The sequence below is a fragment of the Brassica napus genome, chromosome C2 (assembly GCF_020379485.1).
Source record: "Brassica napus cultivar Da-Ae chromosome C2, Da-Ae, whole genome shotgun sequence".
Classification (NCBI taxonomy): domain Eukaryota; kingdom Viridiplantae; phylum Streptophyta; class Magnoliopsida; order Brassicales; family Brassicaceae; genus Brassica; species Brassica napus.
In genome coordinates, this window is record NC_063445.1 from 55,711,878 (window position 1) to 55,725,843 (window position 13,966).

Consider the following 13,966-nt stretch of genomic DNA (forward strand, 5'->3'; position numbering starts at 1 on the left):
TTAAAACAGAGTAAAGGTTCAGAAGATCTTCTCCAAATGGTTTTGAGATGAACTCCTTTACAAATCTTCACAAATTACACAAAACAAGTTACAAAACTCTCAAATCTCTCTCAAGAACTTGTCAATCTCCTTCTTGGTCGTCTCTAATCTTTTCTGAGTCCCAAAAGTCCAGTCCTCCGTCCATTATTGAGGGGAGTGGGTAAAAAGGAGTGAAAAGCTCATTGGTGCGTGTGGAGCCCGTAGAGCGTGGGATCGGTCGATCCTCAGACAATGGATCGGTCGATCTATGTCCTGTGCGATCAATTCTTCTCATTCGGTCCATTGTTCGGTCCATCTTGCTTCTGAATAAATCCCGAATGCGTTCTTTTCTTGCAAGCTATCTAGTAACCTGCATATTACACTTAAGAACACCAAAACGCATCAAATAGACCAAAACATTAATTAAAACCGACCATTTAATTGCTCCAAAACGAGTTTAAAACCGTTAAAAACACGGAATATCAACTCCCCCAGACTTGAATCTTTGCTTGTCCTCAAGTAAAGAGGATTAAAATTTGGGAGCTCACTAACCCTCAGTAGACCTTACCTTGTGATTTCGCTAACCACTTAAATCAGAGACTGTCAAGGAATTCATTCCAAATCCCCACCAAGACCGCGCAAACCTTTCCACATTTCAGACCTGCAAGTCTCAGTTTCAAGTAATCAACTCTTTACATTCATTAAAAAGGGCGTGACCTTTCCACCAAAGATATCTCCATCAGGTATAACGGGCTCGGTGTTTGGGAGGCTGTTTTAGTGTTTAATTAGGTGAGGCTCAAGTGTTTGTGGGTATCAGCGATAACAAAAAATGCAAAACATTATGCAAAATCGCTGGAGAAACCGAGTATATTGATAACCACGTTTTCGAACTGCTCAAGTCTCAAATGATCAAAACCCAACAAATCTCAAACTCTAACCCCAAATTTAAACAACGCATCATCTCTGGTACACAAAATAAAAATAAAATGTCTAAATCAAATCTACTGAATGAGATATAAACATGAACTCTTTTTTTTTTTTTTTTTTTTTTTTTTTTTTTTTTTTTTTTTAGAATCGACCGATTACTTGCAAATGTTTTGTGGTAATCAATCGATTCATATCTGGATTTTTTTTTTTTTTTATATATTTCATAACGAAAACTTATACAAACCAAAATCGAATATATACACTGCGATGCAATCACACACTTACAACACCCAATTTTTCTATTTACACCTCTAGACACACAGGTCCGTGTCTAACCACCTAAATGTTCCGATCCTACCTAAGCAGTCGGATGAACCATGTCTACCCTAATCTCTCCATTGTTTTTGCACATGTATGCACATATGATCAGTGTGTAAGAATGCATGGAGATGAAATAAAAGGGTAAGGTGTAGGTGTGGTACCAAACTATTGATGAGTCTGGCCATTCAGGATTATTAAAGAGTGGTAAAATGTGGTAAAGAAAATCCTGAATGTGTATATGGTGTACCGTTTCCTGATGTTGATTCCTGGTCAAAAGAAATTAAATTCATTAATGGTCAAAAATAGTTGAGTCGATTACAATTCACCGAGACTTGATAAAAGATTTAAGGAGAGGTTGTTTGGTCAAGTGGTTCCTCGGTTTGTCTGCGCTAACAGTCCTGAAAAATGGCCAATATGAAATGTAATGCACAACACACAAGGAAATAGTCTAATAATCATCACAGGGTCTGATAAAAATACGTAGAGAGTTTTTAAAACACAAGCAAATCCGATAAACTAAGAAAATAAAAGAAATAATAGCAATATGGTACATAAGTAGCATCCTCCCCCAGACTTACTTCACACCGTCTCGGTGTGAAAATAATTCCAAGAGAGATTACCGATCAGGCGTTGCGGTCAGTGCGCCTCTTCGAGCGCCTCTCCAATGCTCCATCATCATCAGAGTCCTCCGCTGCCTCAGGTCCAGCAGCGGTGTCGTGAGCGCCTGAGTCGTCATCGCTATCTCCAGAAACAGCTGGCTGTGATGCGCATCCCTTCTTAATGTTGCAGATTCCCTTCCACATCTTCAGCAGTATGGAGTTGTTGGTTTGATGGCTCTTGATGGACCAAGCGTTGATCTCAGCAGCGGATGCAGTAGCGGGAGGTGCTGGTGGCAGCATATACGGAGTGAAATCCGTGGGGAAAAGACTTTCCTCATCTTCAGGCTCCTCCTCTATATCATCATGTGGTGCCTGCTGGTGTGTCGATGATGATGCGACTCCTTTCTTCTTCAGTGTCGCGGGTCTGGCGCAGAGAAATGCAGGCGGTGGTAGAAATATGAGAGCACCTGGATCAGTCAGCTCGGTGATGGCGGTATAGGGTAGTTTGACAAATTGCTCTCTCCCTTGTGGGTCATGGAACTGGTAGATATGAGGGGCTGACTTGTCGATGCTACCTCGCCAAGGGCCGGTGAGGTAGTGGCTGCTAATGAGTGCTCTCATGTCGAAAAAGTTCTGATGCATCCCCTTCTTATCCACCACTCTGTCAAAAGGTGGAAGAAACACTCCACATTGCCTTAAGATCCGTGTGATAACCGCTCCAAACCCACATCTCTTCGTGTCTGAAACTTTGAAGTACGCAAGCTTCTCCGCGATCACAGCTCCTATGTTTATGTCCTTCCCGCTAACATAGGTAATGTCTGCGCCCTGAGGCCATAGGTGTCCAGCCCCGATGAACAGAAGAGCTAGCTCATCTTTTGTCACTGCAGCGGGTTCTGTCTTCCCATAGATAACACTGCTGATCACTCTCACTGCATATCGCAGAACAGGGCTACGAATTCTAGCTTGCTTGGCCTCTCGAGAGATGAAGTTTCCTGAAGCGATGAATTTCCAGAAATCATTGTGTTCCGGGAAGTCAGGAACACAAGATTGACGTCCTTTCCCGAACCCAAAGACGTCGCACAGCTGAAAGATGGTCATGGAGTGGAACTGCCTGTTCACAATGAAGGAGAACATCGCCTTATCAGCTACCGGGTTGTCCTCGTCAGGATGGTAGAGGCGGGCTGATGCGAGGAACTGCCTGGTCAAATCAGCATAGCAATCACAGTGGAGATCGAAGATGTACCCCAGGCCAATCTTCTCGAACAAGGCTTCAATATCCTCGGTTATCCCCAATGCATCTGTAGTGTCTCTGTGAGCGAAGCGCGACGGACATATTTCCACTCCCCTCATCTGCTCGTAGAAATCATCATCATGTATATCCCACTGCTGGGTTATCTCTCGATTCGCAGGATGAGACCTATCCGTCTTTCGGAAATTGCCCTTTGTGCTGAGCCTAGCAGTCTGTACCGAGGAACTCCCACGCTCACCCTTCTTCTTCTGTCTCTTAGGCATTATCTGCAAAATTAATTCATCAAAACCCAAGTAAGAGACAAATAGAAAAACACTCTTATAAAATCAATTCTGATCAATCCCCTAAACATGTAAAAATTTAGCACACATCTCTTCTCAAAACTCAAGATAACACATCACACTCCATTCCAATTTTCGTTTTTCAATTAAACTCCAAAATTAAAATTTTTATTTTTCAGTTCCAAATTCATAATTGCTTAAAGAAATCATGCTGCAAAGTGTTAATCATCATGAATATTCAAGCATTTCATTCAAACAATTAGAATTTCAGTTTTAATTTGAACTTTTATCAACATTATGACCATTGGAAATTATTTCTCTAAAATCTCAATTCAACCCACGAAATTGGCAATCAAGGTAACCCATGAGTATAATCATCACAAATAAACCATCCTAGATGCCATTCCATTTAGAATTCGGAGATTCCCCAACATCAAACCCTAGGGCGATTTTAGATTCCAAAATTAGAGAGTCATACCTGTGTCTTGATGAAAACTGATGGTAGAAACGGATAGAGCTTGAAAAACTAATGAGTTTAGCACCAAGAATTACAAAAATCGGATGAGAGATGATGGAAATCGAATTTGGTGTTCTTGAGAGGTTTGAGAGAGTTTGAGAGGAGAGGAAGATGAAATGATATGTGTTTTGATCGATATTTTCGCGAGTTGGGTGTTTTTGGGTGTTTTCCGATTTAAATTAAGTGAAATAAAACCGGGCAATACTTACCTCAGATCGACTGATCCATACGCGTCGGATCGACCGATCTTCTCCTGAGATCGACCGCTCCACCTCACCCGGATCGACCGATCTCTTACATGGATCGCCCGTTCTGTTTCTTTAGGATCGATCGATCTCTGCCTGATCGTGATACATGCCTGAAAATCATCTAAAAACACAACCAAAAATCAATTCACACAAGAAAACATAATCACAAAAGAGAAAGAAAATCAAACCATGTGGGTTGCCTCCCACTCAGCGCTTGTTTAAAGTCGCGAGCCTGACTATTTTGTTGTCCTTAGGCGAGATCAGGTTCCGATAAAGGAATGTTGGTTCCTTCTTCGGGTTTTGCATCTGTGAAGTAAGGTTTTAGCCTCTGCCCATTGACTGTGAACTTCCTCCCATTCTCTTCCAAGACAACAGCTCCATAAGGTCTAACCTCTGTGATGGTGAAAGGTCCGGACCAACGAGACTTAAGCTTTCCAGGAAATAGCTTGAGTCTAGAGTTGAACAGAAGGACTTTGTCTCCAGCAGCGAAGTCTCTCGGGATTATCTTTCTGTCATGCCACGCCTTAGTTCTTTCCTTGTAGATTTTGGTGTTCTCATAGGCGTTCAACCGAATCTCGTCCAGCTCGTTCAACTGAACCATCCTCCTTTCTGCAGCGGTTTTAATGTCGAAGTTCATCAACTTCGTTGCCCAAAAACCACTGTACTCCAATTCCACAGGTAGGTGACAAGACTTTCCATAGACCAGATTAAAAGGAGTGGTGCCCAAGGGAGTCTTGTAGGCGGTTCTATACGCCCATAAGGCGTCATCAAGCTTCACAGCCCAGTCTTTCCTTGTTTTGCCTACAGCCTTCTCCAAAATCCCCTTGATTTCTCGGTTCGATATTTCAACCTGCCCACTTGTCTGAGGATGATAAGGTGTAGCTACCTTATGCTTTACTCCATGTTTCTTCAGCAGTTTATCGAACGTCTTGTTGATGAAGTGAGAGCCTCCATCACTAATAACCACTCTCGGGATCCCGAATCTTGGAAAAATGACTGTCTTGAACATTTTCTTGACAACACTAGAGTCATTTGTCTTGCTGGCTACTGCTTCCACCCACTTGGAGACATAATCAACCGCAACCAGGATGTACTCATTTCCATAAGAAGATGGGAAAGGGCCCATAAAATCAATTCCCCATACATCAAAAACTTCAACTTCAAGGATGAAATTTTGGGGCATCTCATTTCTCTTACTGATGTTGCCCTTCCGCTGACATGCATCACACTTTGAGACAAACTCATGGGCGTCTCTGAAAAGTGTAGGCCACCAGTAACCAGCCTGCAGGACCTTAGAAACCGTCTTGAATGTTGCAAAATGGCCTGCGTATTCTGAACTGTGGCAGTGGAAAAGAATCCCTTGCATCTCATTCTCCAGAACACATCTCCTGAATAAACCATCTGAGCATCTCTTGTAGAGGAAGGGATCATCCCAGTAGTAGTGGTTCACATCTCTCATGAACTTCTTCCTCTCATACCCCTTCAGGTTCGGTGGTTCAATTCCAGCACATAGGTAGTTTGCAAAGTCTGCAAACCATGGGAGATCATCCTGAATTTGTCTCATGACACAGCAATCAGCCTGATCCAAATACTCATCCTCCAGCAAGGTGATCACATAGACATTCTCCTCGGGTAATGTATCATCCAGTGGTGTTTCAGCTTCCACTCTCATTCGGGAAAGATGATCTGCCACTCCATTTTCTGCTCCTCTCTTGTCTCTGATCTCAATATCAAACTCCTGTAGCAGTAAGATCCACCTTAAGAGTCTCGGTTTAGCATCTTTTTTCGTCATCAGGTACTTCAAGGCTGCATGATCTGTGTGCACAATTACTTTCGAGCCCACCAAATAGGACCTGAACTTCTCGAAAGCATAAACTACTGCCAGCAACTCCTTCTCAGTGGTAGCATACTTGATTTGAGCATCATCAAGCGTTCGGCTGGCATAATAGATCACATGGAGTTTCTTGTCTTTTCTCTGCCCCAAAACAGCTCCAATCGCGTAATCACTTGCGTCACACATTATTTCAAATGGCAAGTCCCAATCTGGTGGCTGCACAATGGGAGCACTGACTAGAGACTTCTTGAGAATCTGAAACGCAGCGAGGCAGTCAGCATCAAAAACAAACTTCGCTTCTTTGCACAGCAGACGGGTGAGTGGCCTCGCTATCATAGAGAAGTCTTTGATAAACCTCCTGTAGAAACCGGCATGTCCCAGAAAACTCCGAATATCCCTCACTGTCCTAGGAGGCTGTAGGCTGGTCATAACTTCAATCTTTGCTTTGTCAACCTCGATACCCTGCTCTGATATCCTGTGACCCAAAACAATGCCATCTTTCACCATGAAATGGCACTTCTCCCAATTTAGCACCAAGTTCTTCTCCTCACATCTTTCCAGCACCTTGCACAGATTAGCAAGGCAGTCGGTAAATGAAGAACCGTAGACTGAGAAATCGTCCATAAAAACCTCCATAATGTCCTCAATAAGATCAGTAAAGATCGACATCATGCATCTCTGGAAAGTGGCAGGAGCATTGCACAATCCGAAGGGCATTCTCCTGTAGGCAAAAGTACCGTATGGACAGGTGAATGTTGTCTTCTCTTGGTCCTCTGGATGAATGGGTATCTGAAAGAACCCGGAGTAGCCATCGAGAAAACAGTAGTAGGGGTGGTTGGCTAGTCTTTCCAGCATCTGGTCAATGAAAGGAAGTGGGAAGTGGTCCTTCCTTGTGGCTGAGTTTAGCTTCCTGTAGTCAATGCACATCCTATGCCCTGTGACTGTTCTGGTAGGAATCAGCTCAGCCTTCTCATTTGTGATGACAGTGATGCCACCCTTCTTAGGAACCACATGAACCGGGCTCACCCAAGTGCTGTCTGAAATTGGGTAGATCACCCCTGCACTCAACAGCTTTAGAATCTCCTTTTTCACAACTTCCATCAGTTTGGGATTCAGTCTTCGCTGGTGCTCTATGGACGTCTTTGACTCATCCTCCAAGTGAATCTTGTGCATGCAAAGATCTGGAGAAATACCTGTAATATCATCCAAAGAGTACCCCAATGCTTTTCTATACTTTCGCAATTTTGAAAGAAGCAAAGCGGTCTCCACATTATTCAGGTTAGCACAAATAATAACAGGATATGTGGAATTCGGTCCCAAGAATGCATACCTCAGCCCAGCTGGGAGGGCTTTAAGTTCCACCTTTGGAGCATTCTCCTCACTCCAATCTGGTTGGGAGGATGACGGTTTGACGGTTTTATCGGTGCCTGAGTCTTCAAGGCTGACATAGGCGACATGCTTCTCAATCGGTGAGGCTGAATCCAAAATCTCAGAAAATCCAACCACTTCTTGGTTCATGAACCCGAACTCACTCTCCCTTTGGGTCAATGCGACTTGTAGAGGATCATCAGTGTGCAACTCTTCATCCATTTCCTCCACCAGTTCAGTCAATGTATCAACCCAGAAAGTCTGTCCATCAATAGTCGGATTTTTCAGCACCTTCTCCACATTGTATCTCATCGCCATGTCTCCTAGACGTAAGTCTATATGCCCATTCTGTACATCAATCATGGCTCCAGCAGTAGCTAAAAACGGTCTGCCCAAAATGAGAGGATCTTTAGGTTCCTCTTCCAGCTCCAGAACTACAAAATCGGTAAGCACATATCCCTTTCCAACACCAACAGGGATGTTTTCTAGTACACCGACTGGTCTTCGCACTGATCGGTCAGCAAGGACCAAGGAGATCCTTGTAGGTTTGTAGTTCGTCATGCCTAGCCTCTCAGAGACAGAGAAAGGCATTAGGCTCACTCCTGAACCCAGATCGCAGAGACTCCTCTCAAAGGTAAGTGATCCAATGCGGCATGGTAGAACAAATGCTCCGGGATCTTCACGCTTTTTAGGCATGACATTTTGTAGAACTGCGCTACATTCCTCATTGAGCATCAACACACCACGCTCTAGGCTCATCTTATCGGTAAGAATCTCCTTCATGTACCTTTTAAGAGAAGGTACCATCTTCACCGCTTCAACGAATGGCAATCTCACATGTAACTCCCCAACAAGGTTCTTTAGCTTCTCGTACTCACGTTCTTTGATCTTCTGCCTTGGTCTGGATGGGTATGGAGCCTTAGGAACATAAGCAGGAGGCGCCACATACACCTCTTCAGGTTCAGAGGAATTTGGCTTCGTTGACACGGGATCGGTCGATCCACATGGACCGGATCGGTCGATCTCCGTCCCCTTGGATCGGTCGATCTGTTCCTGAGATCGGTCGATCTCTTTCTTATTCGATCCCTCAATCGTTTTTCCACTCCTAAGTGTTACAGCATTCACAAACTCCTTGGGATTCGTCTCTGACTTCCCTGGTAGAAATCCAGGTGCTGTTCTGCTGCTGGAGGCGGTTTGAGCAACTTGCTTTTCCAAAACTTTCAAATGGGTGTTCAAAGCTTCAAACTTCCCATTAAGCTCTCCATACATGTTATCCACCTTGGTGTTTATCTCTGCAGTGCTATTCTTCTGACCTTCTAGCACCATTTGCAGCATCTTCTTAATTTCGTTATCCTGAGAAGACTGTGACGAAGAGGCATTCCCTTGATTCTGGTAGTTGTTGTACTGCTGCCTTTGCTGAAATCCTGAGTTGCCCGAGTTGTTCCCCTGATATTGATTTCTGTTCTGATATCCTTGGTTGAACACACTCTGGTTCTGATTCTGGTTCTGCCTGTTTCCTGCCTGAGGGTAGGACTGATGTTGTGGATTCTCCACATTGTTGCTCCGGTAAGACAGATTATTTTGCTGATTTTGACTCCATCCAAGGTTCTGATTGTAGCCTCTGTTGTAGTTTCCTTGACCACCAATGTAGTTCACATCAGCTTGCATATCATCTGAATCATCACCAACAGTTTCTTGTGAGGAACGATAGCCTTGCTCCTCCACAAATTTCACAGATTTCTGATCTCTCTTGAGAAGCATCTCAATCTTGGCATTCAGCTCATCTATCTTCTTGGATTCATAACCAACACCCTTCTGGCTGGTGTCAAACCTTGACTTGCGGTTTGCTTTGCTGGATGACAGGTTGTTCAGCAAGGTGTAAGCTTCTTCAACAGTCTTGGTCATGAAATCACCATTACTTGCTGTGTCCATGGCATCTTGACTCTCTTCATGAACTCCATTATAGAAAATGTTCAGCAAGCTCACATCAGTGTAACCATGGTGAGGGCAGTCCTGTGTGTACTCCTTGAAACGCTCCCAAGCCTCATGAAAGCTTTCTGAATCAAGCTGCTGAAAGCTTCCAATTCTGCTTCTCAGATATGTGGACCTTGACTTGGTGAAGAAATGCTGTAGAAAAGCAGCTCTTGTCTCTTCCCATGTAGTAAGAGATCCTGGAGGGATGGACTTTAACCATCTGATAGCTTTATCAGCTAAGGAAAACGGGAACAACCTGCATTTCAAAGCGCCTTGAGGAACTCCATTATGTCTGCTGGTGTCACAGACTCGCTCAAAATGCTCCAAGTGATACATCGGGTCCTCAGACGGGTTTCCATGAAACGGATTTTTCTCCACCAAATTAATGAGACCAGTCTTGATCTCAAAGTCTCTTCTCTCAATGGGAGGTGGGCGAATCCCAGAACGATCGGCATAGAATGCATCTGGTGTATCATAATGTGCAAGCGTCATCCTAGGCATGCCATAGTCTCCAGCCTGTTGTCTTGCAGCTACACCAGCCTGCTGATTATCACCAGCATTGTTGCCTTCTCGTTCATCTACAGGAATTGGATTTTGCGGGTTGTCCTGAAACTGGTCTTCTTGGTGTTCAGCCATTTCAACCTCTTCAGCGGACTCAAGTCTTTTCTTTTTCACTTGTCTCTCTAGGCGGCCGAGCTCTAACTCCAAAGGTATTAAATTCGATGATCCTTTGCTTCTAGTATGAAATCCGCTCATTCACCTGAAAACACAAACAGAAAGAGAAAGACAGAAACATTAGACAAAATAAAAATGCTATAGTCTTAAACTGATCATTAACTCTAGGGTGACCAAATGGTCCCCGGCAACGGCGCCAAAAACTTGATGTGTCGAGTTTTAACCCGATTATCTAACTGCAAGTGCACAGTAAAGTACGCAGTAGTAATGCGGGATCGAATCCACAGGGACCGATGATCACACGTAGAGTTGCAGACAAGTTAATAGCTACAGCGAACGAAGATATATTTTTGATGGTTTTTATTTAATTTTCTTTAGTGTCACAAAACATAAACAAGCTGTAAAAAAATGATTTAAACGATTTGAAAACTATTTTAAAACAAACGTTGGGCATTGGGAATTCTCAGGGATTTCTTTTTAATCAAGATACAATTAATGGCAGACACAGGGATATATTAAGAACCGTCTAGAACTCAAACACGATATTAGAATTAACCTACTTCCGTAGCGCTAATTCTCTATGTTATAGAAATCTCCACACTAACTTCCGCTGAGTTTCAATTTCTAAACAAGCATTAAGAACAGGTTCAATATGTTCACAAAGCGCAATAACATCAACTTCCGAGGGTTAAGGACACTTTGCTCATCTAAAGTATTTTCGGAAGTTCAAACAATCACTTTCGGTGCATCAAACAATCTGATATCATGAACTAAGTGATCAATTCAGTTCAAGCAGTAAGAAATCCATTAGATGAAGAACCAAAACGTAATCCCTTAGTCTACACACGTTTTATGAATCAAAACATCAAGAAATCCCCTATGAGAACCCCTAAACCCAACTAGATGACTACTCACACATAACTAAGCAAGAACAACACGATTTTGATGAAGAAAACATGATAAGATTGTATTAAAACAGAGTAAAGGTTCAGAAGATCTTCTCCAAATGGTTTTGAGATGAACTTCTTTACAAATCTTCACAAATTACACAAAACAAGTTACAAAACTCTCAAATCTCTCTCAAGAACTTGTCAATCTCCTTCTTGGTCGTCTCTGGTCTTTTCTGAGTCCCAAAAGTCCAGTCCTCCGTCCATTATTGAGGGGAGTGGGTAAAAAGGAGTGAAAAGCTCATTGGTGCGTGTGGAGCCCGTAGAGCGTGGGATCGGTCGATCCTCAGACAATGGATCGGTCGATCTATGTCCTGTGCGATCAATACTTCTCATTCGGTCCATTGTTCGGTCCATCTTGCTTCTGAATAAATCCCGAATGCGTTCTTTTCTTGCAAGCTATCTAGTAACCTGTATATTACACTTAAGAACACCAAAACGCATCAAATAGACCAAAACATTAATTAAAACCGACCATTTAATTGCTCCAAAACGAGTTTAAAACCGTTAAAAATACGGAATATCAGCAGTTTTCGAAACTTCCTCATTTTCTCATAATCCTCGGTTCTGTAAATTCATCTACTCTTTGTACAACTAGAAAGTAGCAGAAGCAGAGAGTTTATAAAAGCAGGAAACGGATGTTTCAACACTCGATAGATCCTCTGGAGAAATGGACGCCGCAGCGATCTGAGATGATTTAAGTGCGACAAAGAGTGTTCGTGAGCCAGCTAGAGCCATCAGCTACCTGCTCAGCGAACGCTTGGTTAACTTTGTCTTCAGTCTTCAGGCAACGCTTGGTTAACATATATGGACAAAAGAAAACTTACAAGCATGATGTTTGCAAACCATCACCATCTTGCATGAGTCCTAATACTAATGAAGAAACATTCAAATTTCGTTTTGTGACTTTGACTTATTTCTTCACCATTAGCTTTGATGAAAAATAGGGTCTCGCTACCATCCACAAGACCAAGAACATAATGATTCTCGGACCATATTCCAGAAGTAAATGATCTTGATATGCTGGCTGATACAGAGAACAAAAGTTAGAAGACCTTAGTAAGGTTTCACAAAACGATAAATCCACATACCAAATTTTAAGAGAAAAAAGCAAATGTATTTCCAAAGCAAAGCAAACTACATATGGAAGTACTTGATAAGAAATATATAACTAATGGAGACAACGGGACCGAAGCCCTCCTTTGGAATCAATTCCATCTCTCTGAACTTGACAGCAAATGGAAGCACAATGTATGATATAAAAACACTATAACATATATAGTAAACTCGATAAAAGGATGAATCATGTACCTGAGGAAGAGGAGGGTTTCTAGGATCATAGGGAAATGAAGCATGATGACGTATCTCATACAAAACTTTTTTCCCAGGACGCTCCATGATCAATCGAGACACCAATGCGACGTCGTCTAGGATCACAACACGGCTTGGCTTCTTTATGCACCGAATCGAGATGTCTTAAGAGAGATCCTACTCTTTAAGAAAAAAACTTGCAGGGTTCAGTTTACATTTTGATTAATAAACAAGTCAACCAAGCCATGCCACATCACAGGTCTTGCATAACACATCTCATATACTAAAGATTTTATTTTCCTGCACCGCAAGAAACTGCTCATTTGTCAGAAGGCTCTTGACTCTATATATTTGATGTTTAGCAAAATCTTATGTCTCAACAGTTTTGTTTCTCTTTCAATGCTTGGTCGAGCAACTCCCTGGCAATTATGTCAACAAATCAACAGCGAAGTTAAGGAACTCAAAAAGATTTTGTAGACAGAATAAATACCTTGAATCCGGCTTCTTTGAAGGTGGAACTGCAGCATCGATCCCCACACAGCGCGTATGTTTCGCCAAACCTTCAAACAAGAGAGTTGTTTTATAAGCATATGTTATGATTACCACATGGACAACACTGGAATGGTCGTCTTCAAGAAACAAGAATATTTCAAAAATGTAAAGTCAAATTATTGATTCTTTAAGCCACACATAACCCAAATAACATATTTTAACAAATTAAACACAAAATCAACAAACCTGAAAGCAGATAACTTTGTGGTAAATGCATGGATAAATAACTTTAGAGAGAGATAACGATGGTTTACCAGAAGTGGCAGTTACATATCGGAATGAAGTTTTTTTTATGAAAACGGCATGAAGTTTGGCATGAAAAACATGAAAAAGTTGTGTTCTTAATTATGGAGGAGCAAGTATCTGAGCTGCGATGGAGGCAATATTGATCATCAATATGGTGTCCGGCGAAAGAAGTTAGTCCTCCTAATACTCACTTTAACATAACCAAGTGCTTGATTCTGCTGTGCCTCCAACGTCACGTAATCACCTCTCGACATGGATTGATCTGCACTCTCAAGCCGAGAAACCACGGCCTTGTAGGCGATCTCACAAGCAGTAGTGGCCCTGGGTAGAAGCGGTAGAACATCTGCTTCCGGCCATTAATAACAAGAGAAAATTTCGGCCATTTGTATAAGGGTTATCAGTAGGTCAGATGGTTAAGTATCTGTTATTCTACTAAAAGGTATCAAGTTCCAGTGTCCGTGCAAGCCTTTTTTTCCTGTGTGCTTCCAGCCTTTTTAAAATATTTTTTTACAGGGCCGGACCTGCTCACAAGCCATGAAAACGGCTTTGTCACGTGAATCTGTGGCGTTTGGGAGCAGATAGTCTCGGATTTGACTAACCGTTTCGACAGCAAAGGTTAAAGCTCTTAAATTTTATTGAGTTATTCTTGGGTTCACCCCCTAGGGTGAACCTCTAGGTTCACCAACCAATAGGATTTCATTATTTCAAATTCGATATCTTTTAAAAAAGGAAATAAAATATTATCAGATTATATTATGTTTTTAAAATAAAAAAGTAAAAAAAAAATAGTAGTTACAAAAAAAAAAAAAAATTCCTAAAATATTGTTAGCGTTGTCAGCAAAACACTAAACCCTAAATCCTAATCCCTAAACCCTAAATATGAAACCCTAAACCCTTGG

At 42.2% G+C, this 13,966-nt stretch overlaps 2 protein-coding genes, 1 long non-coding RNA gene and 1 other non-coding gene across 7 annotated transcripts in view; 2 read left to right on the forward strand and 2 right to left on the reverse strand.

Moving 5' to 3' along the window:
* Positions 1 to 13,966, forward strand: part of LOC106415590 (probable disease resistance protein RXW24L) — an 88,610-nt gene that overhangs the window by 59,077 nt on the left and 15,567 nt on the right. The gene's annotated exons all lie outside the window — the stretch shown is intronic.
* On the reverse strand, positions 1,760 to 4,010 carry LOC125581999. The gene is made up of 2 exons (XM_048748360.1): positions 3,874 to 4,010; positions 1,760 to 3,380 (listed from the first exon to the last, which is right to left on the reverse strand). Exon 2 carries the CDS (start codon positions 3,375 to 3,377, stop codon positions 1,890 to 1,892), a length of 1,488 nt encoding a protein of 495 aa, XP_048604317.1. The 5' UTR covers positions 3,378 to 3,380; positions 3,874 to 4,010; the 3' UTR covers positions 1,760 to 1,889.
* On the forward strand, positions 9,356 to 9,462 carry LOC125582715. Its single transcript, XR_007320171.1, has one exon. It is a non-coding gene; the product is annotated as a small nucleolar RNA R71 (small nucleolar RNA).
* LOC125582007 lies at positions 11,419 to 13,769 on the reverse strand. 4 transcript variants are annotated; one of them, XR_007319829.1, is made up of 5 exons: positions 13,076 to 13,766; positions 12,760 to 12,829; positions 12,270 to 12,688; positions 11,786 to 11,985; positions 11,419 to 11,703 (listed from the first exon to the last, which is right to left on the reverse strand). It is a non-coding gene; the product is annotated as an uncharacterized LOC125582007 (long non-coding RNA). The 4 variants fall into 4 exon arrangements; XR_007319827.1 differs by having other exon boundaries at positions 11,419 to 11,985; positions 13,259 to 13,769; XR_007319828.1 differs by having other exon boundaries at positions 11,419 to 11,985; positions 13,076 to 13,769.

Coding starts and splice junctions, on each gene's coding strand:
- LOC125581999 (XM_048748360.1), bottom strand. CDS start 3,377: ATGCCTAAGAGACAGAAGAAGAAGGGTGAGCGTGGGAGTTCCTCGGTA.